We start from the raw sequence: 25,779 nt of genomic DNA on the forward strand, positions 1-25,779 counted from the left end.
TGGGCCACACCTCTGGTGGCAGCCTACATAAGGATATGGAAGAAGGACGTTCTCTCTCTCTCTCTCTCTCTCTCTCTCTCTCTCTCTCTCTCTCTCTCTCTCTCTCTCTCTCTCTCTCTCTCTCTCTCTCCCTGCTTGCCTCAGTTCTCTCTGGCAGTCTACTCATTCACTGGCATTGCAGCCTACTTCTTTGGGATTCCACACATACTGTAGAGCAGCTTCATGGATTGAACAACTGCTAGAATTTTGGACTTTCCGTTGGTAGACAGCTGTTGTTGGACTTGCTGAACCATATCCTGTAAGCCACGCTAATAAATCATATATATAGTGGTTGTTGATATCCATGTTTCATTCCTACTCTGGAAAAGAGGCATGGGGACTGAAAAAACTAATTTATACTTTGCATGAACTTTTGAGACTATATTTTTCAGTTTCCTAGAAAATTCTATAGCCATGTTTCTCATTTTTTATTCCATCCTTCTTTCATAGTTTACATCATCTATCACCAGAGACAATCTAAAGTATGCTTTGTGCCGCTTCACCATACTGTTAGCTAATATGTTGACCAGTAGATGGCACTCTTGTATTTTTGGTGGCGCTGGTCATACAGCTTTGCCTTTAATAAAACATAAATACTTGGACCAAGATCAAATAAATGTACAATTCATCTTGTTCTTACAAATTATTTTAAACAATTTAAGTCAATAATGTTTTTGGTGTTTTTTTATTTTTTCATTTTTGTTCAAGACAGGGTCTCACTGTGTAACTCTAGCTGGAACTAGCTTTGTAGACCAGGCTGGCCTTGAACTCACCGAGATCCATTGGTCTGACTCTACCTCTTAGGTTCTGGGAGTAAAGGCATGCACAGCACACCTGGCAATGATATTAGTTTTTATTCAAATCAACAAAAAATTTTTTTTCTTTCTTTTAAATAAGGTCTGACTTTGTCCCAGGCTGTCCTGGAGTTCACTATGTAGCCCAGGTTCGCTGCAAACTGATGGAAGTCCTCCTGCCTCAGCCTCCCAAGTACTGAGCACTGAGATTCTAGGGATGAACTGCCATGCACAACTATGATTTTATTGACTGGTTGATTAATTTTAGTTTTTAGAGACAGGATCTCGTGTCTGCCCTCAAACTCACGATGTAGCAGATAATGACCTTGAACTTTTGATTCTTTTGCATCTACCTCTTGAGTGCTAGAAATAAAGCAGGCACTACCACATCCAATTTATGTGAATCTGGTGGTCAAATAGGGGGCTTCATACATTCTAAGCAGGCATTCCACCAATTAAGTATATATATCCCTAGTATATATTTATATATATCACCACTTTAAAAACGGGCTGGGGTACATAACAAACAAGTCTAAAAAAGAATCCACTATATTTATGTATGTAAAAGCATCCAATCCACGTGATAGATGTGACTCATCCCTCCTTGCTGGGGTGAGGCCCTGCGGTTCTCTCTTACATGTGTCACTCACTCATTGTGTCACCTGTGGGGACCTTAGACTATCTCCATCATGCCTTTCTTTCAATCCAGTAGCCACCACGTTGTTTATTCAGTGGTTTATTCATTTAGGGAGGGTTAATATGTTGTCATACTAAGGTTTTCCATCTAAGAACACAGCATTTGGTTCCTGTCTTAGTAACTTTCCTATGCTCTAATAAAACACATGACCAAGGCAGTTATAGAAGAAATGGTTTATTTGGCTTATGGGTCCCAGAGAGTTCGGGTCTGTAGTGATGGGACAACATGGCAGCAGGGAGCAGATAGGGTCGCCAGAGTTGGAAGCCGAGAGCTCCAGTCTCAAACTCAAGCACAAAACAGAGACACCACTGGGAATGACATAGGATCTGATACTCACACCTGGCCCCCAGTGACACGCTTTCTCCGGTAAGGTCACACTTCCTAAGCCTCCTCCAACAGCACCACCAACCGGGGACCAAGCATTCCAATCTCTGATTCTATGGTGGACAGCTATCATTCAAACCACCACAGTTCTATTTAGACAGAGCTTGCCTTATGTCTTTTAATAATTTACCGTTGTTGAGTCATACTGTTCTTGTTGAAGCAATCCTTGAAATTTTTACAGTTTTTGTTTCAAGAAACAACATTTTTCTACTTTTATTCTGGAAAATCTGTTTCTACTTTTGGGAACATGTGATCAATTTCCTGAAAAGAATGATCATGTTTCAAGTCAGTTTACCAAATTCCCTTGATGGTTCTGCCCTTTAATCCTCAGTCAGGAGGAACCATACCAACCTTCCATGGCTTTGACCATTCCGGTTGGTACTTCCCTCATGGTATTTATCATGCAGCTTATGAAACCAGCAGAGCCACACCTCCTCCGAGAAGCCTTCCTCTGACACTTCTGTGTTGGCAGGGGTCCTTGTTTGCTCTTTCCTACTACCTTGTGCAAGATTGTGTGGCTTGCGTTCATTACCCTTCATCCTAGATGTCTGTCTGCATCCAGCCCCACTCAGTGGACTTTGGGCTCTGTAGATCATGGGCCAGGCATTAAACAACTTGATATTCTCAGAAGGTAAGCATCATGTCTGGAACATACCAGCTTTAAAAAGAATCGAGAAGCATTGCAGTTAAACTGCTTTACCTGGGAACAGTTGTCAAGAGCGATCCAGAGAAACCTACGTTTTTAAGACTTTACCAATTCTGATCTATCACTCTTGGCGTTTATGAATGTTACAGATGTAATACAGTCAACCTTTTTCTAGTATGGGGACTAAACTGGGGGCAGCCTGCGAGCTAGGTGAGCACTCTGCTACTGAGCTATATCCCTAGATTTCACTATGTAGCTCAAGCTCAGTCAAGCCTTGAGCTCATAATCCTCCTGCCTCAGCCTCCCAAAATCTAAATTGTCTAAATGTTTTTCTAATTGTCTAAACCATACTGAATTTATCATGTGAAAATCACAGTGTGGGTAACGAGTTTGAGCCAGCTCCAAAAACCTTGTTTTTTTTTTTTTGTTGTTGTTGTTGTTTTTGTTTTTTTTCATTGTGAGTGTAACTCAAGAAGAAGTCATTCAGTCTGTAAACTGCTGTTTACTGAGCACACAGTTTTATTCTGTTCAGGCTGTTGTAGTGTGCCTCTGGAGGGGGCCCTGCCCTGCAGACACTGATTTTGGCCTAGTAAAACACATTGGACTAGTGACTTTTACAACTGAGGAGATAAGCATAAACTGCTTTAAACACCCCAAGTTTGTAAGTGATCTCATACAGTGTATATAGAAAATTATGGAGGCTGGAGAGATAGTGTTGTGTGGCAATGTCCTGCCAGATGAACATCCATCTTGAGGGAAGCTCCTTTTAAGATCACAGAGAAGAGAAACATTCTGTAGTACAGGGGGCCTCCTTAAACCCAGGAAGTAAACAACTCAAAGGCTTCAGGAAGTCCCTGAAACTTACCAGATATATTAGGTCCCACTCTTTCCAAGCACATATGTGTGTGTGTATGTATGTGTGTGTGTGTGTGTGTATATATATATGTACATATGTATGTATGTATGTATGTATGTATGTATGTATGTATGTATTCGGATAAGCTAAGCAGCCTAGAAGCAGCTCAGTCCAGCTGAGACACCTGTGCAGTGAACTCCAGGTTTCTAGTTTCTGGGAGCTGTCAGCCATACTGGGGTTGGCTGGTGGTGGTGCAGTTCTTATAAGCAGCCCGCTCACCTACACTCCTGGAAGTAACCCCAATAAAGCTCGCTTGCCAAGTTGGACTTGGTGGTCTCTTTACTTTGGCCTGTTGTTTGTTCCTGTGTGAGTGAGCAGGTCTTTGTTCTCGTCTGCCCCAGGAAGAGGTGTCACACAACAATGCCTCAGCGGTTAAAAGCACATAGTGCTCTTTGGAGGGCCTGAGCTTGGTTTCCAGAACCCTCACGAGAGGGGGGAGTCACAGCTACCTGTAACTTCAGCTTCAGGGCTTTTTAGGCCTCCTTACATACTCACATACACACCAAACAATCACACAAGCACACATACATAAAAAACTTAGAAAATTAATATAGTTTAAATTTTTTAAATAATAATATGAGAATTAAAAGAGACAACTCAGACTGGCTAAGTGGCTGCCAAGTATAGGCTCTTTGGGGGACTCTGATGATAGGGCTGGGCTCAGAAGCTCAGTTAGGGTGATTAAAAGTAGAGAGGGCAGGTCCTCAGCTTGTTTTAGGAGGGCCAAGAGGCAAACTAGCAAGATCTACTACCATCCACATTCTCAAACCTAAAAGTCACAAAACAAACCCAGGACTCAGGAGCAAAAGCACATCAGCAGGACCCAGACAAAAAGAAGGTTGGGACCAGGGAAATTCTCAGAGCCGCAGTTCACATTGATTCACCATGGGCACCAGAGGCAGAAGGACAGTCTAGCTGACTGACTGGATCCCTTGGCAAGAACATCTCACTAAGGCTGTCTACCTGTTAGCAGATAGATTTCGTCTCATCTGTCCAAGAACAATGATCATTGTGAACATGTCAAGCCTGGTTTCTTAATGCAGAAACCCGTCCTAAAGGTGGGGTGCTTTGTCTGTGGACACAGAACCCACTCCTGCTTTCCTCCCACTCCACTCGGCTAAATGTTTTGTTGACTGAATGGCTGCGCGCACAGTTCAAAGCAGAAAAACACAGTGACACCTTTGAGCTATTCACTAGGTCAGTGACAACTTGAAAGTGAAGTTAAAAATTAAGCGGCCCAGCCAAATGCAGACTCCCTGTCCTGAGGGCATGGGATCAAACCTGGCTCTGCCCCATTCCCACGTGACTCCTTATGTTTCCCGTGAAGGGAAGGAGAGAAGGAACGCCCTCTTTTCCCAAGCTAGCTTTCTAGTCTAGGGCTTCAAATACTAGATTAATGGTGAAGGTAAGTGGTTATCTTCTTTTAAATAGGATGCTAATTACTAAACTATCAGAGATGCATTCACTAATTTTACGAGCACTCAAAAACATACCAACTGCAGCCTGAGGATCGCCGTTTGGAAATGGTGTCTGGTTCCAAAGTGAAGAAGAGGCTTTCTTACAAAGTAACCATCCAATCAAGACCCTAAGGCTTGAGAGGCCCCTGGTGCTGAGGGCCACGGTGGTCAGTGGTCACTCGCCAGAGGAACGTGTGAGTATTGACTGTGGTATGTAGATGAGTCCAGTTGGCTTTGGCTATAGATGAAACTATGAAAAATGAACTGAGAAGGCTTAGCTTTGGGACCACGGTCAGTCTTTGCTGGTTTCAATACACTTGATCATGGTTCTCGAGAAAATGAGACTGACAGAAGTCTGAATAAGATGGAAATCAAGACAAGTTGAATGTTTTTAGAAGGCTTGCTGGCTTTGTACAGCTAAGAGGTTCCCCCAAGAGACTGTGGTAGGTGCCTGTTGTTTGTGAATGGGAGCCATAGCAGAAAGGATTCAGTGAGGACAGACACCTCTCTCATCCTACCCACCTACCCGGAGGGAATCCTGACTCAAAAGCACAGCTCCGGACTGGGAAGAGGAACCAAGTAAAGCTACTCCTGAGCTGTGAGCCCCTGTGGACAGTACTCCAGTTGAACTGTGCTTGGCTTTTTGGCATAACCCTCACTTCTAGAATTTTCCACTTCTGGTCCTAGGACCTTTTTTCTTTTGCTGTGATTTAACTTATAAATGTGTTGTTTGAGTGATGTAATAGCACGTGGAATAGCCTATTTTATTTCAGTCCCTCAGAAAAGTAGAGCGCAGATGAGGACCTCATCTTGCCTAACACTCCGGAGATTATTATCCTCATGTTCTTTGAGGTTTGTGGCAAGATGAGCACCCTCTTCATCCACATTGTAGATTCCAAGGCAGAAGAACACACTTTTAAAAAAGTTTAAAACCAACTATTTTATCAGAATGTTTTAAATTTGCTACATGCCTGTATTTGTTCCTGGATCTGAGATGGTCTAACGTGGTTGGAATGGGGACATAGTAGCTGTTGCCAATGTTTGATACTGTTGACGTTTGACAATGTAGAACTCCTTGCAGTGACCCAGGCACACCTCATATTTTGTTTTCGCACAGTCTCATGAAGTAATATTGTCTCCTCTTTCCCTCTGAAAGTATTAAAGGCTTTAAGAGGTTATGAAGCTTGTTATGATTTGCACAGACTGGGAGCTCAGGCTCTGAACTGCTGGCTCCTGATATTTGAACAATATGCAACATTTGCTCTGAGTAAACCAGGAGACTGGGCTAACAAAATTATGCAAGGCAAGCAGGTTGTTAGGGAAAATCAAAGAGTATTAGAAACACCATTGCCACAAAAAAAAAAAAAAATGGGTTCTAGACAAAGAAGAGCAGGATGAAGACCCTTATGCAACCATAATGTCTCTAGTCCCATTCCCCCTCAAATAAAACCCTATACGCATAACCCTAATGACTATATATTATACCCTAAATACAACCTATATTGTCATAAACCTTTTTAAACATAAATTTTACTTGAACTTAATTTCACTTCAGCATTTATAGGTCTACTTCCAACTTGGACACTAGGATTCCCTATCATTTCCTGAATGGAAAGGTCTTTGAAAGTTTCCATGGTCTCAATCATTTACAGTTAGACTTAGAATGGTTGGACTGTCTTTATCCATCACACTAATGACGTGTGACTTTGTGAAACCTGGTGCCTGTTTTAGAAGCGTGGTTTTCATTATGTCACTGAAAGGCTACAGTTTGGAATGGCCGATTTTCATATTTGTCTTATGAAAAGGCAACACCAGCACCAACAAAACAATAGAGAACTATTAAGACAATAAAAGTAACACTGGAAGGCAGTAAAAGCCGTGTGACCCCACCTGGGGTGGTGGAATGTAGCTCAGAGGTGCAGTGCTTGACTGGCACCCATGAGGTCGTAGGGGCAATCCTTGGGGGAAACAAATGGCTGTTAAGACCGTTCATTCCTTTCCCTTTTAGGTTTAGACTGAAACTGTGGTCAGAACAGGTTTGTTTTTATTTACTTTTAAAATAATTTTATTTTATTTTATATGTCTTGATGTTTTGCCTGCATGTACATCTTTGTAAGGGTGCTGCGTCCCCTGGAATTGGAGTTACAGACAGCTGTGAGCTGTCATGTGGATGCTGGGAATTGAACCTGAAACCTCTGGAAGAGCAGCCAGAGCTTGTAATTGCTGAGCCATCTCTCCAGCTCCCCTAGAACAGGTTTATAATACAGTTCCACTAATAGAAAAGGCAAGAGACAATTGGATGTTTTTCTTTAATATTCAAATCCAAGTTCAACTTAAACTTTTTATCATCAAAAGTCCTCTGGGAATAAATGATTAAAACTTGGAATATTTCAAAATGGAGCTAGTTATTGCTTTTTAAACTTAAATTTAAAATGTTAAGAAAATAAAAGGAGACTGTACTAATAGAAACACAAGTGGGTCCGGCCTTTCAGAGACCGGGTGCTGACTCTGTGAACTGCAAAGATCTTCCCAATCTCCTGCACACAGTCTCTCACTGGTGAGGAAGACCTATGTCTCTTCCTCTAGAGCTGTGTGTAGAGCAGTGGGATGAATCCTGGCATCATCCAGATGTTAGTGAGACTCAGAGGCCTTTCAGGCCAGAGCAGCCAGCCAACATCTACCCTGTTGCTCATCTGTTCTTTGTGGCAGTTGAGCCTAGATATGGGTCCATTGTAATAAAACAAAGTTTCAATTACTCCCAGCTCTCAGGAGGCCGAAAAATAGGAGTAGCAGAAGTTCAAGGTCAGCCTGGTCTACATAGTGGACTCAGGAAAAGAAAGAAAGGAAGGAAGGAAGGATAGGAAAAAAGAAAAGGAAAGAAAACATTAACAAGAATATCTCGAAATTGCAAAGTCTAATAGTTATTTGTAAGTGAACTTGGCTCCTCCTAGGTAGGGAGGTAGAGACAGGAGGACCCTGATGCTTCCTGACCAGTCAGCCTAACCCAGTCTGCAAGCCCAGGTCCTGGTGACACACCCTATCTCAAAAGACAAGATGGACAGCTTTTGAAGAATGACACGTGAGTCTGACTTTGGTCTCCAGGTGCACCTTCACATACATGCACACAACCTGAACATAAATAAATACACACACTGGCACATAAAACATCACACATATGAGAAATAATGAATAATAAAATAACTCCCAGAGTCTGCCCGTTGGGAACATCTATGGCTCTGCTTGTGTAATTTTTTTCTCCATATGTGGCTTCCACATTATCCTACGTACACTCTCTGAGTACAAAGTATTCCTCTGATATTATCTCAGTAGATTTAAAAGCGTTGTTTTAACAGAGTCCTTGACAAGAAGCCCTCAAAACTCACCCTCCATACCCCTACAGTTTGATCACTGTGTCTCCAATATTTTGCTGTTATAAAAAATATTACAATGGATGTTTGGGATAAAATTATTTTCTTCATCTGTATCTTCCATCATGGTTCTCTGTTATAGATTATGAGAATCTTTAAGAATGTGGGTATATCTCTTTAAATTTGGGTTCAGAAAGTATAAAATCCTGAATTATGAAACATAAATATGATGCAGGTAGTTTTAACAGTCATTGAAGACACAGTCTAAAAATGGTTAATTTACAAGATTTTTAGAATTCCTAAGAGAAGCAAATGAATATACCCCTTCCAAAGATATACAGATACTGACTTAAACATGACCATATTGGGGGCCAGTATTTTTATTTGCTTTTCAAAGTAGCTAAATTCATTTATGATTACAGCAGAAATTCCCCACTCAGTATAGTTTTATAAATGTTTTAAAGATATTGTCAGCTCAATAAAATGTTCATTTCATGTGCAGTAAACAATACTTTAATCATATAAGGGAAGTCAAGGCCTCAGAAGCTTGAAGCAGCTGCTCAGTTTATATCTGTCAGAAGAAGGGAGTAATGCATGCACGTTAGTGCTCAACTTTCTTTTTCCACTCTTATGCGGTCCAGGGTCCCCTGCCTAGGGAATGGTGCCACCCACACTGGATAAAACTTCTCTCAGTTAACATAATCAAGATAATCTCACACAAGGCTACCCATAGGTCCATCTTCCCAAGTGACTCTAGATTCTACAAGTTGGCAATTAACACTGACCATTACAGCGTGTGAACATCATGTAGCATCTTCAAAGAAGATGCCACAGAATACTGTGCTTGTCCAGAGGGAAGAGAAAAATGGTCAGGATGAGAGTAAAGGCTGCTCAGGAACCTTGATCTTCAGCTCTTGAGCTCAACTGTCCTGTTTTATAAGTAATGATGCTTCCTAGCATTGCATGGTTCTCTGTGGTTTGATTAAGTCTTTGCAGCTTCCTTTTCTCAGTTTTATAGCATCACTCAGAAAGAAAACTTATTAAGCAGATGCAAAAATGGATGGTTAGAGAATTTAAACAATTTGCCCTAAGGCTTTACAGTTATTTCCTCATAATAACATAGTCCACTTGAAAGCATAGTCACAGTCTATGAGGGTCAGGATGTGAAAGTCATAAAGAAAAACAAACAACCAATGTGCACCTCTTCCTGATCCCCAGAGAAGGCAGTGATGGCGGGAGGAGGCTGTGTGTCATTTCTTGCATGATATCCTTCCCTTAGGTCAAAGCCTGTCGTGGTGACCGTGATTCGGGGCAGAGGGGAACTCCACTGCAGAGTGCACACCATTCCCCAGAGAAGCAAAATGGATGAGAAGCCTACCACCAGGAAAGGTAAGGCCACTGTCCTCATTTGCAGGTCATTCTAGAAGACTCGGTGCCCGGCTCCAGCTTTTTCACACTTGCCTGCTGTCTTCTCCCTGCTTTTTTATTATATTGCTCCTCTGGATTCTCTTAGTGAACTTCTGATCCTATTTAAGCCTCCTGAGGGCTGGGATTAATTGAAGCAGACCAAGCCTCAATCCCAAACTGTCACCTGCTGCTTCATTGTCAGGAGACACCATGGGTTAATCTGGCAGAATTGAACCAAATGATCCATAAATCCTGTATCTAAGGAATGCAATGAGTTTTGAACAAGTGATGTTAACGCAAACTGCCAGCTTAGGCACGGATTCCTGCAGAATACAGTTGCCAAACGGCTGGCCGCTTCCTCTGAGCTTGGAAACTCAAACAGATATTGAAATAATTCATTTTCAGGCAACTAGTTCTACCCGTTGGGCTACTTAGAGATTTCTTCCATTTATTTTTTCTATTTCTTTACAGATCCTGTTTGTGTCCCACAACTCAGTTTTTCAAATATGAAGGGGAAAAAAAGCCTAACCCATCAGTGACCTGGAAATCCTTCTAATATTGGCCCATTGCTTTATTTTATTGGGAATAGATACAGAATACCAGTACACACATTACACATACATATATATTGGAAGTATATTGAATGTATAAATATATACATGTGTGTTACACATCCAATGAATACTATTCTACCATTTTACCTATAAGTTTAGTAAAATTATTTCTACATATTTGTTTGAAAAGCTGAAGTGCCATGAAGACAGGATCTAGTAACACACAGGAAAGAAGAGTTACTAAAGTGATCAGGTGTTGTGGAATATCAGCTCTCAGATGGGCACAGTGGTGAACAGCTACAGTTCCAGATGTTCCAGAGGCTGAGCTGGGGGTGCCACTTGAGCCTAGGAGTTCCAGACTAGCCTTGGACAACAAACTCAGATCTTGTCTCAGTGGAAAAAAGACAACGGGGATAGTGAGGGAGAGAGTTCAGAACAGGAAAGGAGAGAAATGTTATTTCTCTGACAGCTCAAAGGAGAATCCTCAGACAGGGAAGTAGTGTTCCTGAAAGGCATCTGTCAGTGTATAATCTCACAAAGCTCTGTGAGAAATGAATGTGCTAAATGAGATGGACCACTTACTTGCAATGGAGACAGCTGGCATTCATGGTTGGCTCTGCCTTCTTTCCCCTAATCTCCTATTTTGGAGCAATGTGACATGAGACCCTTGCATTAAAGCTTTCCTCTTGCTCATCATCTGTCTCCACGTCTCTAAAGAAGGCCATATTTGCAAGATCCCAAACTCATCATACCCACTGTAATAAAGCTAGCAAAATAATATGGCAATGGAGTTTGGAAGAAATATTATTTTTGTGAAAAGAGGTCACTGGAATTAGCTGGGCCTGGTGACATCTGGTCTGTAGTTCTGGCATTGTGGAAGGCTAAGGCATGAGAGATTGAAAGTTCAAGGCCTTCCTGGGCTACAAAGTCAATTCAAAGTCAATCTGGGCAACTTAATGAGACCAGTCTCAAGTGCACTCTAAAAAGGGCTGAGAGTAAAGCAAAGCTCAGACGTAGACTGCTTGCCTGATAAGCATATGCAAAGGTGGGATCTGAAGAGAGAGAGAGAGAGAGAGAGAGAGAGAGAGAGAGAGAGAGAGAGAGAGAGAGAGAGAGAGAGAGAGAGAGAGAGAGAAAAGGAAGAGAAAAAGAGAAAGGATGAAAAAACAACAACAAGCAAGACAGTTGCACTGAGTCATGTGATCTGGAGTTCTTTCAGATTTGACTGTGGAATAAATGGGAAAGAGCAGTGTCCTCTGGGGTGCTCACTGTGTAACTCTTGTACTGCCTAGGTGCAGGTCTCTGCTCACTACGCTATGGGCTGGCTCTCATTATGCACTTCTCCAACTTCACCATGATAACGCAACGTGTGAGTCTGAGCATTGCCATCATCGCCATGGTGAACAGCACACAGCATCAGGAGCCAGCTAGCATGTCCTCTGAGGGGCCTTTGACAGACCCCCTCGGTAACTGGAGCAGAAACATCAAGGACTTTAGTACTCGGGTGAGTGTGGTGAGGAGCAGGCTCTATGCCGAGAGAAAACGTCACTGATAGGGAGGCAGAACAGGATAGGGAGGCTGCAGTCTTCACTCTGCTGAGCATAGAATTCAACTCTAAATGGAAAGGAACTGAGATGATTTTTGAGGCATTGCTTGAGTGTGCAATAGTAATTATCGTTCATTGAAGTAATATTATAGACAAATTGTAAGCAAATGTTAGCAATTTAAAAATAGGACAAATAAACGACTTGGATATCTTCAGAGAAAAACTAGCTCTTCAAATTCTATATGATGAATAGAAATGCTTATGATTCTAGTCCTGTGGAGACTCGGTCTCTACTCTTCCCCAGTCAGCAGCTCCTGCACTGAGGCTGAATAAGGCAGTTTGCCGTTGATTTAAATTCCATTCCTGCTTTGTGTCCAGCTTAGATATGTGTGGTTCTTTTCACAGGCTGCCATATTTTTACCAATTCCCTCATTAACCAATGAGTTAAATAATACCTTTACCACATGCTCATCACATTTGTTTCAGAATCATAAAGACACCCTATTTTGGCAGTCGTCCTTTATCCTCTATTTACTACACACTCCTAATGTCATCCTATAATTCATGGTTTATGACTGTGTTATATTTCACCTTCTCATCACACTCCTGTGCTCGGGAACTCAGGGCACCGTCCAGTTAACTGACGTGTGGCAGGACCCACTGTGCTCCGCCAGAGCCTGGTCTTCCTCCTCAGCACATTCCCATCCGTAAATGGCCCCCAAATGACTCTGCTCTCAGCCAGCCACTGTCACTGGCAGTGCGGGAGCAGTTCATATTCCACATGTTGCAAGCCTAATTTCCTTTTTATCCAATAGGAATGCGTTTTTCTTGTTCTCTTTACACAAATCGCAGGCATTCTACAAAAGATAGCTTGAAATTATTCTTTCTCTTGTGCCCTCCCAAACTGTCTTCCCATCCTCAAATTTTCTGTTCTGTTTATGTCCACCCTCACATGTTTATTCTAATATGAATCATATACTCTGAGTTATAATAATCTTTATTTTCTTTGCTTTTTTTTGAGACAGGGCCCCCTCTATGTACCCCTGATTGTCCTAGTACTGGTTATATAGACCAGGCTGACCTCTAACTCATAGAAATCTGCCTCCTCTGCCTCCCTAGTGCTGAGATTAAAGGCGTGTTCCACCAACACCTGGCTGATAAGAGTTATCTTATGTGAATAAAGTATTTCTTGTTTTATATTCTTTGGTGATCTAATTTATAATGATTCCAGATCTAGATATCTAGAGACTATCAAAATTATGTATTGAGTTATGCCAGAAGAATTTACTCATTCACAATGTATATCTTAGTAACTTGGCTCTTCTAGGAAGACCATACATAACAAGTAAATGTGATTTTGTTTTTCAATCCGGTTAATTCTGATAAGAAATCAGCAAAGTCATGTTCACTGTATTCAATGAGCACCACCACTCAGGTTTTAAAAGAAGTTCTTTAGCAAATAAGCCATCCTGCTGTGGTTAGATACAGTTTTCATCCTCTCATCTAAGTGATTGTTCATTTTTTCTTAAAGGTTTATCTTTATATTCTGTGTGTGGGCATTTGTCAGTGTGTTTGTGTGTCCTCCACATATGTGCCTGGTGTCCACAGAAGCCAAAAGGACGTCAGATCCACTGGAGCTTGTGTTACAGTTGTGAGCCACCACATAGGTTCTGGGGACTGAATCAGTGTCCTCTGTAAGAGCAACACCTACTCTTGACAGCTAAGAATCTCTCCAGCCCCACAATTAGATATCTTTATCTCTTTTCTTTATTTCTTATGTTTAAAATGTTTTAAGGGAAACAAATTAGGGATAGAGTTGGTTATTTGTAAAACAAACAAATAAAAATAATGTTAGGTAAAAATTTGAGAGAAAAAAAAACCTACACCAAAATAAATATTTTTATAATGGAATCTCTTGAATACCGAACAACTGTGAGTATAATGTAGATTTTCAAGTCAGGACTCAGCAAGGAGGATTCACCTACTCACTCTTTTTCTTCCTTTCCAGGCCGCTGTTTATCAGTGGAGCACAGAGACGCAGGGCATCATCTTTAGCTCCATCAGTTATGGAATCATACTGACTCTGATTCCAAGTGGCTATTTAGCGGGCATATTTGGAGCGAAGCAGATTCTTGGTGCTGGTTTGCTCATCTCATCCCTGCTCACGCTGGTAACTCCACTGGCTGCTGACTTTGGGGTGATTTTGGTCATCGCCATTCGCACAGTCCAGGGGATGGCCCAGGTAGCCAGACACTTTCTCAGACTGAGGGGGATAGAGATTCCCAATATCTGCAAAGAGGACAAAGATCTTAATGACTTTTGTTGCAGGGAATGGCATGGACCGGTCAGTTCACAATTTGGGCAAAGTGGGCCCCTCCGCTCGAACGGAGCAAGCTCACCAGCATTGCTGGCTCAGGTGAGGACGCGAAACAAACTAAGGTGTTCAGATTTGGTCCCGTTGGGATTGAGGAGTCGTTGAAGAATCATGGAGATGCATCACTACTATTTATTAAGACCAGTGGCTGCATTAAAATGTCATTGGGACGACTGCAGATCAGCTTGTAGACCTGAGAACACATATGTGAAGAACAGAACTAAGCTCCTATCAACATCTCACTCCTGTGTCCAGCACAGGTCACAGCATGCTGTCTGTCCCCACACAGAGACCCTCCTGTTTGCTTCTCCATCAGCACTGTCCTCACGACTTCCTCTACTGCGAAATTCTTCTCTGGCTGATTTCTTCTCCTTCCATCACCGATAGCTTAGCTTTGTACTGCTGAGGCAATTGTATCTGTTCCCATTGCACATTATAATTCTATTATCACATTCACATTCTACATCACTTTTCAAATTGAAGACATGTAACTGTATCATGATATCAATTTAGTGGCAGCAAAATCTGGGATTTAAAACATGCAAATGAACAGAGAGGATAAGAGAGGGTAGGAGAGAATGGAATGGAATAGAATGGAATACACTGGATTGCTTTCAGATTGGACAGGTGACTATGAGCTCATGAAACCTTTCTGGGGTTTGTATATGTGTTTGTATGTGCAAGTGTTTATGTATACTAGGTATGTGTAGTATTTCTATATAAAATGCATTTCCTATTGTGAAAAGCATAGTCTGTAAATACATAGCTGTAATTGCTGTTCGGTTTTGTTGATTTGGTTGTTGTTTATTTGAGACACGGTTTTAGTAGACAGCCACAGCTGGCCTGGTACTCTCGATGTGGTCCAGAGTGGCCTCAAATTTGTGTCACTCCTTTTTTTTTCCTGAGAGTCCTGATTGCTGGGGTGGCAGGTATGTGCCACCAGGCCGGGCTGTTGCTGTGGTGAGCGTAGACCCCAAGGTCCAATTGTAATCTAGTTTAATACATTTGTAAGAGTGAATTTTGCTCATTGTTTTCTCACCAATTCAGGCCAAAATCTCCTTGAAGGCAGGGACTGTGCCTCTTTAATTTTAGTAAGTTGTACTTGCAGAGAGATTCTATGATGAACTGAGCAGTTAGAGTTGGTGGCATTGCTGTTAAGGAGCCACTGAAGTAAACTATTGCTCATTACAATGCTCATCATTTCATGTGATGTTGGGAGAGTCTAGTGAACAGGGACGAACCCTCTCATTACCCAGCAACTTCAAATCAGCTGCCTCACTCTAGGGACAATGTCCACAATCTACCATTGCTATTTCCATGAGTGCTTTTTCTCTGTCTTCTCTTTAGGGGCAGCATTTGGGTCCTTCATCATCCTCTGTGTGGGGGGATTAATCTCACAGTCATTGGGCTGGCCTTTCATCTTCTATATCTTTGGTGAGTCACTGTCTCTTAAATCCTAAACTTAAATTTAAATCATATTTCCATTTTTCAGTCATTGATTTTAAGACATACATCACTTGCAATCTCCCCATGCCCTTTGTTAAATGGAAAATGATGAAGAATGTTGAAGATTGGTAGCTTTCTTAATATATAGTTCATGTATCTTGGTCTCATACCTTCCCAGTGGTTTGGACAATCCACATGCACAGGGCAGACAAGATCACTCTTTACCTCCCCAGCATCTCTACCACCACATATAAAGTCCCTGGCCTTGTGACTCTGTATGGTTAAGACATCAAAGCTGGTTGAGTGCACCTTTAGTGTGTCCACATTGTGTAATAGTTATTACCTTCATCCTCTACCAAGTGAGCCGTGCAAAGCTTAATTCAGATGTTCCTTCCCTTCTGTGGCTTACCCATCAGGTTCAGCCATCCTCCCCTCTCTGGTTCTTATTGGTACTTCCCCTTCAGGTTCTACTGTGTTTCTCATCTCCTCACTGAACTGTGAAACGCTTAAATCAAAGAGTCCATTACATCATGTTTCCTAGACTACTTTGATAATCATAACATCTGAAATTTAGTTCCCAATAAAATAATGGATTAATCCAATAAGATGGGAGGGATTTAAAGACCACTAGTCCCAAAAATCTTTTAACATAGAATATTTTTGAGATGACAAAGATCCCAATAAGTAGACAACTTTCTTCAGTCTGTTCTTTTGTTTTAGCCCAGTGGTATTGTTAAACATGCTCCCGGCATGAGGTGCATTCTCCCCAACAACGTGAATCCCCATCACTATGTTTCACATATGTTAAGCAGGCATGGAAGAGCTTCTCCTCCTGGGACTCCACAAGGGATCTATAGTTTGAATACAAATTTCAATCTCCTGCAAACATATTAGAAATACTTTTGTGCCACAATGATTGACTTTATGACCAGTAGTTTCATGCACATATAACCACTTTTCCCATCAGTTCTGACCATGCAAACCAAAAGAAGACGATGATATGTGTGCTAAAAAATTACTGTTAAGACCACATATGAGGATAAACACCGGATCCCTAAGCCTCCGCTGTGCCGTATCTATCCGTGCTCACATTATCTCCAGGATTCTGGCATCTAAAAAGGTTCAGTAGAAGAGTTTTGCAGAGTGAAAAAGAAGATACGAAAAATTTAGGTTTTTATGGTGGAATAATCCCAAGTCAATATGTGTGATAGGCTGTGATATTTCAGAAAAAAAAATCCTATTCTTCCAAAATATGAATCTACCTGAAAATTAATGTCATCCCTACTTCCCAGGTAGCATTGGCTGTGTCTGTTGTGTCCTGTGGTTCACAGTGATTTACGATGACCCCATGCATCACCCGTGCATAAGTGTGAGGGAAAAGGAACATATCACATCCTCACTGGCTCAGCAGGTACACTGCACCCTCTCCTTCCACCCATGGGCCAGGCAGAGGTCTGCAGAGCACTGTTTCTAGGGAGACCCATCCTAACGCCGATGCTGATTGATGTTTTTTTCAGTCTAGTTCTCCCAGAAGATCCATCCCCATAAAGGCTATGGTCAGATGCCTGCCACTGTGGGCCATTTTCATGGGTTTTTTCAGTCATTTCTGGCTATGCACCATAATTATAACCTACCTACCGACGTACATCAGTACAGTGCTCCATGTTAACATCAGAGATGTGAGTACACTCCCCTACTACTACTGTGACAATAATGACTGTCGTCCTGTGCTGTCCATTATATTCCAGTGTATAGAATCATTTAACCTTCTCAATGATGGTGACGGAGGCAGTGCCATGATTCCTATTCCACAGCAGTGGAATTGGGACACTCAGAGGTGAGATAATTTGCCTTGGCTTATGTGACTGCTGCACGGTGAAGCTGCTGTGCATCAGGGTTCTTAATCACCAGGGTCTTCTGCCACTCGCAACGGTCCAGAAGTTTTGCCCAGAAACTGACATAGCTTTTCTCAGGAGTTGGTTCTCTTCCCTAAGACAGTGCTCTTCCGGTGTGGCCAAGGTGCTAGTTTCCCTCAAATGGCTTGGAATGGTGGCAGTTGGGCTAAGATGGGTCTGTGTGATAAATGCTGGCACTTGCACTGCTCTGTGACATTCTGTGTCCGGTTCCTTCTTTCAGAGCGGGGTCCTGTCCTCCCTGCCGTTCATCGCTGGCGCCAGCTGCACCATTCTAGGAGGACAGATGGCAGATTTCCTTCTGTCCAGGAACCATCTCAGCTTAATCAGAGTCCGAAAACTCTTCTCATCCCTGGGTAAGGACAGGGGTGTGGATTCAGGTAACCACCCCCTTCTTGCGTGGGGCTTGAGAAGCCTCTTGACTGTGTGCTTATTCTCCAGGGCTCCTTCTTCCATCCCTCTGTGCTGTGGCCCTGCCTTTTGTGACTTCCAGTTACATAGCAACCATTGTTTTGCTGATACTCATTCCTGGGACCAGCAATTTGTGTGACTCAGGGTTCATCATCAACACCCTAGATGTTGCCCCCAGGTAAGGGCTAGTCTATTGCCTTCATCAAACCCCCAAAGCACTGGTAGATCTCAGCTGTCAATGTCAATGTTCAAAGCCTGTCTGTTGTTGACATGTACTAAATCAAGGCGGAGCGACAGATAGCTAGAAATGTTGGTTCACAGCCATGGCCATGTGTCTCATTCCTGGCTAGATGAAAGTTTTTCAAGTTTCCTGATAAGAGATTAGACTGTGTGTTTTGGAACAAGGTCACAGATATCTGTTTTGGAAATTTCCAGGATGTTTGTTACATCAGCCACCACACATGAACTACTCACCATGAACCAGACCTATGCTAACATACTCTCATAAATCAATATGTGCCACCATCACAAATACATTAGGTTGATCCCATTTATGACCCTCTAATTCCGGGAGAGGAGACAAGGTGTGTACAAGGGTATACAATACGTGTCTATGATAACACAAGGGCAGAGCCGGGATCTCAAGGCAGGGTGTAGCTTCGGAGCCAATATCCTGTCTGCTATGCAAACTGCCTTCTGCACTGAGCAGTGTGATGAAAAATCTCAGTTCCCACGGAGACTAGTTCTCTGGTTATTCAGCTCTTGATTCGGTGGACAGATAATTTCAAAGTTGGTGAATAGGCATCTCTTTGGATATCTTTAGTAATAAAAACTGCAGTAGACCAAGTGACCTTGCCATTAAAAGTGTGTTTCATGAAAGTTCAAGTGCTGCGGGTGTCATCGATGGTTCCTACATCAAGTCATCTCCTCCACAGATATGCAAGTTTCCTCATGGGCATCTCCAGGGGATTTGGGCTTACTGCAGGAATCATCTCTTCCACTACCACCGGATTCCTCATCAGTCAGGTTGGGCATGTTATTGAACATCTGCAAGTGGCAGGTATTGTTTTAGGCATTGAACATATACACTGTGCTCTCAAAGATGGTATGGTTGGCCGGGGGACGCAAGCATGGACTTGAACACTCAGGTCATGAAGAACTCTAGATCAGACGCTGGCATGCCATGCTTCCCAGGGAAAGAGAGAAAACTGAACTTTTCGAACGGGATAGGCATTCATGGGATGTTTGGGTGCAAATGACAGTCTTTCTATGACTTCCAGGAGGTAAAAAGAGTGAGTGGTAGCTCAGCCATTAAAGATTAGGCTTACAATCAAATAGACAAGAGAGGTCTTCATTATGATTAGAATGATGGAGACCATGTCAAGAGTTAGTAAATGATGACCACAGAAGGAAGGAAGGGGGAGATCATGAAGAGTCCAATCAGATCAATTATAGACAGTTTTTCACCTCATAAAGGGGAAACCAAGTACCCCAGGGTCAGTTTAAGGAAGAGAACAGCAGAGAGAGTCCAGGGATCATGGAGTGGGAAGTTTGCTCCAAGCCTACAAGTGTAGACTAGTGAGCGAGAGGAAGGCAGGAATGGAAGAATCCAAATAGGAGGAAGAGTATCAACCTGAGAAGCAAATTTTTGTTTTGGTTTTAGTACAGCTAGGTGACCTAGATTCCAGGCTACTTTCTGAGGAAATTTGCAAGAATTCCCTATGGTGACAATGCCAGCAATGAACTGTGATTGGCCTGACAGGAGGGTCTCTCCAACAGGTCAAGTGTAGCTCAGGTCAAAGGTCCTCAGAAGGAGCTGAGCTGATGGAACTCAACAGCCAAAAAACTCAACAAAGCAAGAGGGGAAGATCTTAATGATGGATTTTAGTAACAACTGTAAAGCTTCGCTTTCATAATTGTGGAAATCCAGATTTCTAGAAAATCAATATTGTTTCATTTGGTTTTGTTTGAAGAAATAGCTTCCATAAAATAGGACCCAATGTGCTTTTTAGAGTCCCCAACAGTTTTGTGGTCCCTCTTGGCTGACAAGATGCTAAGTGCATTCTACATTTGCCCCCTAAATATTTGTGATTAGCATTGCAATATGCAAAGTGGAGGATTTGTATAACTGGTGGTGAAGGGATTTATAATATTAATAATTATTGTATATTTCTGTGTCCAGGATTCTGAATCAGGATGGAGGAATGTGTTTTTCCTGTCTGCTGCTGTCAACATGTTTGGTCTGATCTTTTACCTTATGTTTGGACAAGCAGAGATTCAGAACTGGGCCCGAGAAAGGACTCTCACCCGCCTCTGAAGATGGAGGGAGGGATGGAGACCCAAATGAAGTACTGGCCCTCAACTTCTTACCATTGCTTATCACCACTCTTTCTCATAACCATAGACACAGCACTTCTCTCCTCTGGCTAGGTGCTTCCTTTTCCAAAGAGCTTCAAAAACGTATGCCCAGGCTACTTTTCAGAGTGAGTTATTCTGGGGTGGAACCCAGGTGCCACTACATTTTAGATTCCCCAGGATTTTTTTCCAATAGGCAACTATGGTTAATTGGTAGAGGAATTTGAAGTAAATTCTAGTCACCTTTGAATTTTCCTCTTTGGAGAGTACTAGATGAATAAAAATCTATCTGAAATAATCTGATCAATACCTTCATGGGGACTGTTATGGACACAGAGATGATCTTGTAGGAATTGTTTCTATGAGTTATAAAACTCAGCAAAGGACAGAATTTAAACCTATAACCACAGAACTGACTTTGTTCATGGGTGTTTATGTGGTTAAATGCTGTTAAAATAAATATGCTAAGAATAAACAGACTATGTTAAAACTGTCTAAAATAGGATTCATTCTATAAATGGAACAATATTTATGAATCCTAGCTAATTTCTTAGAGGTTATTACCAGAAAACGATGAGAAAAAGATTCAATGAATGAAGTTAAAAAGGAATACAAGAAGAGAGATAACAAAATTGCAATGCTTATCACATGAGAAGAACAGATGGACACCCCAAAACACTGAGAAAGTTTAGTAACATGGTAAAAATAGAAGGAGGAAACAGAAACACCTTTAAGTTAATAGATAACTTCCACCGAGGAAGAAATTACCAAAGGGAAAGTGAGCTGGAGAGAGGCATGGGAAGAAATTTCACAAGAGCAGTTCATCCTGAGGGTAGAGAGAGTCCATTTGACCTTTATATTCTCCCAAATAATCATCTTCAACTACAGTAGTAGTTGATGTTGTATCTTACTGTGTGAAATGTACTCCATACAGATGCCTCCTGTTTTTCCTCAATTTCCCTAGAAAAGCAGTATTGTTTAAACCATTCAGAATTCCAAAACAACACAGGACCTGAACCTTAGATAAATTCATTAGGGGAAGAGAATCTTCTAATCAGGTCCGGGTCAGAACCAAGAGGTACCCTTAAGCAGATGTTGTAAGGATAACAGCTGGTGTCAGGTCCTGAGGGCAATGCTGAGATGATGACACATTGGTTCTGCTTTCTGAATCTTTATCCTACACAGAGAAAGAGCGTGTAGAAAACTAGAAGAAGCATGGAAAGAGAGGAAATCGAATGAACTGGCACTTACATATGAGGGGAGAGAGAGCTCAGGGGTGAACAAATGAATGAACAAATGAAGGAAGGAAGACAGGGAAAGGAGAGAGGAAGGGAGGAGAGAGAGTTGAGAGAGAGAGAGAGTCCAATAGAAAAATGGACACATGACAGGGATTCAAAGAAGAGAAATTCTGTCCTAAGTATCCTACTAAAAACTAAAAAAGAAAAAAAAATCTTCCTATTCCAGCTTCCATCCTACAACACAGTCCGTCTATGACTATATTTTCTATTTCTTCTTCCTCAGAAAAGCCCTTCCCTCCTCCGAATCCTGAACTCAATCTCTAACTTCTGTGGTTATGGGTGTGTGTGTGTGTGTGTGTGTGTGTGTGTGTGTGTGTGTGTGTGTGTTGTTTTATATGTGTGTGTGTGTTATACATATATATGTAGTCTGAGAATTAAATGGAGAAGGGGGAGGAAGAGGTGGGTAAGAGAGGAGACATGGGGAGGAACAACTAAACTAAGGGCTATTTGAGGGGTCATATGTCATGGAAAACTGCTATAGTAGAAGCTCCTTAAAATATGTGCACATGTGGATGAAAGAAATCTCAATGGAATGACCAAGTAACAGGGCAGACCAAGCTCTAACCAGACATCTTTCACCACCAAAGAGACTCTCCAGTGCCAGGAATAGCACTCTACCTGAGTTGTTGGCAGAGAGGCCCCATGGGAAACACCCAGGCTATTGCCATGGCTATTGGTTGCTTTCCACAAATTGAAGGTTAGGCCCTATTTCTCAAGACAACATCCGCATGGTTCACTGAACACAAAAAGGTCACACTGGTGCCTAACTAGAGCCTCCATCCTTACTGACTGGTTCGTGGTACAAGAAGGCACCCTTGATGCTACCCGAGGAGAAAGGTGAACACCAACCCAGCTAAAAGCCTTTGATCCACAAGAGTGATCTGCCTGAATGATATGCTGGCGAACAGTGGCCCAAAAGTTGTGGGAGTGACCAGCTATCTGACTGGTCCACTCTGCAAGATGGAACCCATGCCTGAGAATGCTCAGGTGGCTGAGAACCTGAGCCTAGGAGAAAGCCAAACACTGTTGTTTTGCAAAAGGAACTTGGCAATAAAATGACTCCTAATGACATTCTGCTGTACTCATAGATCAGTCTTGCTCAGCCCTCACCAGAGAAGCTTCCTCCTGCAGTAGATGGGAACCAATACAGAGACCCACAACAGGACAATGTGCGGAGAGTGAGAGACCTTGGAACACTCAGTCTAAATGGGATATCTCAATCAAGTCCCCCTCTCAGGGCTCAGGGAACTTGAAAAGGAGGTAGAAAGATGGTAAGAGCCAGTGTGGGTGGGAGATACCAAGGAGATAAGGCCTTCTAGACACAACAGGGTTGATGCATACATGAACTCACAGAGATTGTGGAAGCATACTCAGGGCCTGAACACACACACTGTACCCTTCTAAGTCAGATGGGGTACAAGGGCCATGAAGGGAAGTGGACACAGCCTCCATCCCTAACCCAGAAGCTCTCTCCAGTAGACAGCCCTTCACAAAGGAAAAATTTGTTTTCTCTAATGAGATCTCACTGGGTATACAAACCACACTGACGGTCAGGGCCTCATGCCCAGCAGTAGGTGGCCAACCCAATGGTATTCTTGAAGGTTCTTTTTCTCACAATGGTTTGTCTGTGCTTTTTGATTTTAAACGTTACAGGTCTTTTTGCTTGTACATTATGGCTTCCATTTTTATAGGAGTTCAGTGTGTGTGGATGTGGTCTCTGCATCCCTGTGTGTTTTATAGGAGTTCAGTGTGTGTGGGTGTGTTCTCTACATCTCTGTGTGTTTTTATAGGAATTCAGTGTGTGTGGATGTGTTCTCTACATCCCTGTGTGTTTTATAGGAGTTCAGTGTATGTGGATGTGGTCCCTGCATCCCTGTGTGTTTTATAGGAGTTCAGTGTGTGTGGGTGTGTTCTCTACATCCCTGTGTGTTTTATAGAAGTTCAGTGTGTGTGGATGTGTTCTCTACATCCCTGTGTGTTTTATAGAAGTTCAGTGTGTGTGGATGTGGTCTCTGCATCCCTGTGTATTTTCTGTGCTTTTTCTTTGGCTCTTTTTTTCCTTATCTGTTTGTATGTTTGTTTTGTCCTATTCTGATTTGTTTGTTTTGGGTTTTTTTTTTTGGTTTGGCTTTTTGTTTTGTTTGTTTTCTAAATGAGAGAAAGAAAGGGTGTAAATTTTGGTGAGTGGGAAGGTGGGGAGGATCTGGAAGGGGTTGGGGTAGGGGAACCATGATCCCAATATATTGTATGGAAAAAAATCTATTTTCAATTAAAAAAGAGAGAGAGAAAAAACTAAGTTCAACTTCATTAGTCACTAAAAACTAAAAATCAAACAACAAAGAGCTATCACTAGACAGCATAATGAGTAGTGTGAAAGAATAAGGAAACATCAAGCGTTGATAAGGTGTAGAGCAGATGAGCTTTGGCATGGTATCAGTGTGAATTTAAATTAAACCTTGAGACTCCGAAATTTCACTCAGAAAAGTACATATATGTGAAAACATGTACATTTGTAGGAGTGTAGTTATAACAAGCAGGAAGCAATTCGACTTCCCATTCAACAAAGGGTAAGTAGTAAGTCATGATCTGTTGCTACAGCAGTGAAAACTGACACACCCCAGCACACAGCACCATGGTGGAACTCAGAAATACAATGCTGAATGGGGGAAAAAAAACTACATTATAGTGAAGGGTTACAGAGAGGTCCTTACAGCAGACAGAACTAACAACCTGTTAAAAATCCTGTCTCGAAAAAAAAAAAAAAAAAAGAAAAAGAAAAAGAAATCAACTGAGTGACTCCCTTGGGCAGAGGTGGGGACCCTGCCGGGACAGAAGCTGTCCCAGATGGACTCCTTGAGTATAGAGAACAGATTATTTCTCGGTTGGGTTTGCTAACAGCTTGCTCTGGACTTGGATCGCCGTGCTAATGTGAAGGATGAAGCTTGCTGCACACTGTCTGTGCTTTTGTCTCTTTAGCGTGTCTAGATATGAGACAAACAGGAGAGCACCCCCCTTGTTTCCAGCACTCTGGCAAGTCAGAGTGAAGTGTGGGTGACTGGTGTTGCTATTTGAAGTCTTGAAGCATTGATTCATAAAGCCAATAGGCTGGAAGGATTTCAGGAGACTTCTTTGATACTTTTCTCCATTTCCCACAATGCTATTGATGTATTAAGGGGGTTTTCTCCAATCACTTTTGACAAATTGTGTTACCTTGGACAGTTATTCACTCTACCTCATGCAAAATTCATTGTCATGATATTCAAATGTTTCATTAAATTATCTTTTTATATTCACTGTATCTATATCAGAAGATTTAGCTCCCTTTTTAATTCTAACGCATTGTAAGGGTGTCTGTTTCTGCTTCCCCTGGCTACTTAGTCTTTTACTTACTTTAAAGACATCACGCCTTATTTCTGCGCAGTGTCTGAAGTACCTCACAGCTTTTGTCAGCAAAGGGGCTGTTCCAGGGTGTTGACTTGAGGGCAGTTTGAGAGCAGCTCCTCGCTTCCCCGGGTTCTAAACTTACAGCCTTTCCTTGTCCACAGGGTGAATGCTGGGAAGTTAGAATAAGTAAAGTAGTTTAGGGACTGCTCCTGGTGCATGGAGACGGAATCTGTTCCCAGAGCACCACGCTTCCACATAAATTAGATAAAAACCATCAGATTCAAAAACTTCTGTGACTGTTTCTAGAATCGATAGGCATTACATAACCAGGTGGTAAAACTTACATTAAACCATATCATGAAATATTTATTCTAATTGTAGTAACTTCTCATCCGGTTGTGTCTTTTACTCACAAAATAACCCACTAGTATTTTAATGAAAAGCTTTAGTCGTTGGTCACTTCAGACTATTCAAGGGGTACCTAAAGTTTTCAAAATGATGTATACAGTCAGAGGAGTGACGGTTATTCCTGAAGGGCTCTGGCGGGCCTGAGAATGGCAAACATGGCTTGGGCAGGTCTTGCCTCCCCCTTCCCTCTTCCTCACTAAACCTTGAGCTAGTCACTAAGGTCCCTTCCCTTGTTTGACCACTTTCTCTTCCTGAGGCTGACCACCAAGGTCCAGCCATCAAAACGCTATACTGACCAAGCCTGTCTGATCAAAATTAACCAGCTCATCCTAACACAGGGTTCCCCCCATTTCCCTTTATAAAATGTTTGCCTGTGGGCCAT

General features: G+C 42.1%; 1 protein-coding gene and 1 long non-coding RNA gene across 4 annotated transcripts; one reads left to right on the plus strand and one right to left on the minus strand.

The window, feature by feature from the left end:
* Positions 1-9,586: 9,586 nt before the first annotated feature.
* Positions 9,587-20,797, plus strand: Slc17a2 (solute carrier family 17 member 2). 3 transcript variants are annotated; one of them, XM_006993139.4, is made up of 11 exons: positions 9,587-9,690; positions 11,555-11,766; positions 13,817-14,050; positions 14,137-14,224; positions 15,530-15,616; positions 16,921-17,039; positions 17,146-17,307; positions 17,765-17,897; positions 17,983-18,130; positions 18,888-19,012; positions 20,135-20,797. In XM_006993139.4, the coding sequence occupies exons 1-11, from the start codon at positions 9,663-9,665 to the stop codon at positions 20,140-20,142; spliced, it is 1,344 nt and encodes a 447-aa protein (XP_006993201.2). In that variant the 5' UTR covers positions 9,587-9,662; the 3' UTR covers positions 20,143-20,797. The 3 variants fall into 3 exon arrangements, with proteins under 3 accessions (XP_006993201.2, XP_006993200.2, XP_076429149.1); XM_006993138.4 differs by having other exon boundaries at positions 18,888-18,978; XM_076573034.1 differs by lacking the exon at positions 15,530-15,616 and having other exon boundaries at positions 18,888-18,978.
* Positions 11,751-25,189, minus strand: LOC143273437 (uncharacterized). Its single transcript, XR_013051519.1, has 3 exons — positions 24,996-25,189; positions 13,798-14,097; positions 11,751-11,876 (listed from the first exon to the last, which is right to left on the minus strand). It is a non-coding gene; the product is annotated as an uncharacterized LOC143273437 (long non-coding RNA).
* Between the last annotated feature and the right edge of the window lie 590 nt (positions 25,190-25,779).

This window comes from Peromyscus maniculatus, chromosome 5 (assembly GCF_049852395.1).
Source record: "Peromyscus maniculatus bairdii isolate BWxNUB_F1_BW_parent chromosome 5, HU_Pman_BW_mat_3.1, whole genome shotgun sequence".
NCBI lineage: Eukaryota > Metazoa > Chordata > Mammalia > Rodentia > Cricetidae > Peromyscus > Peromyscus maniculatus.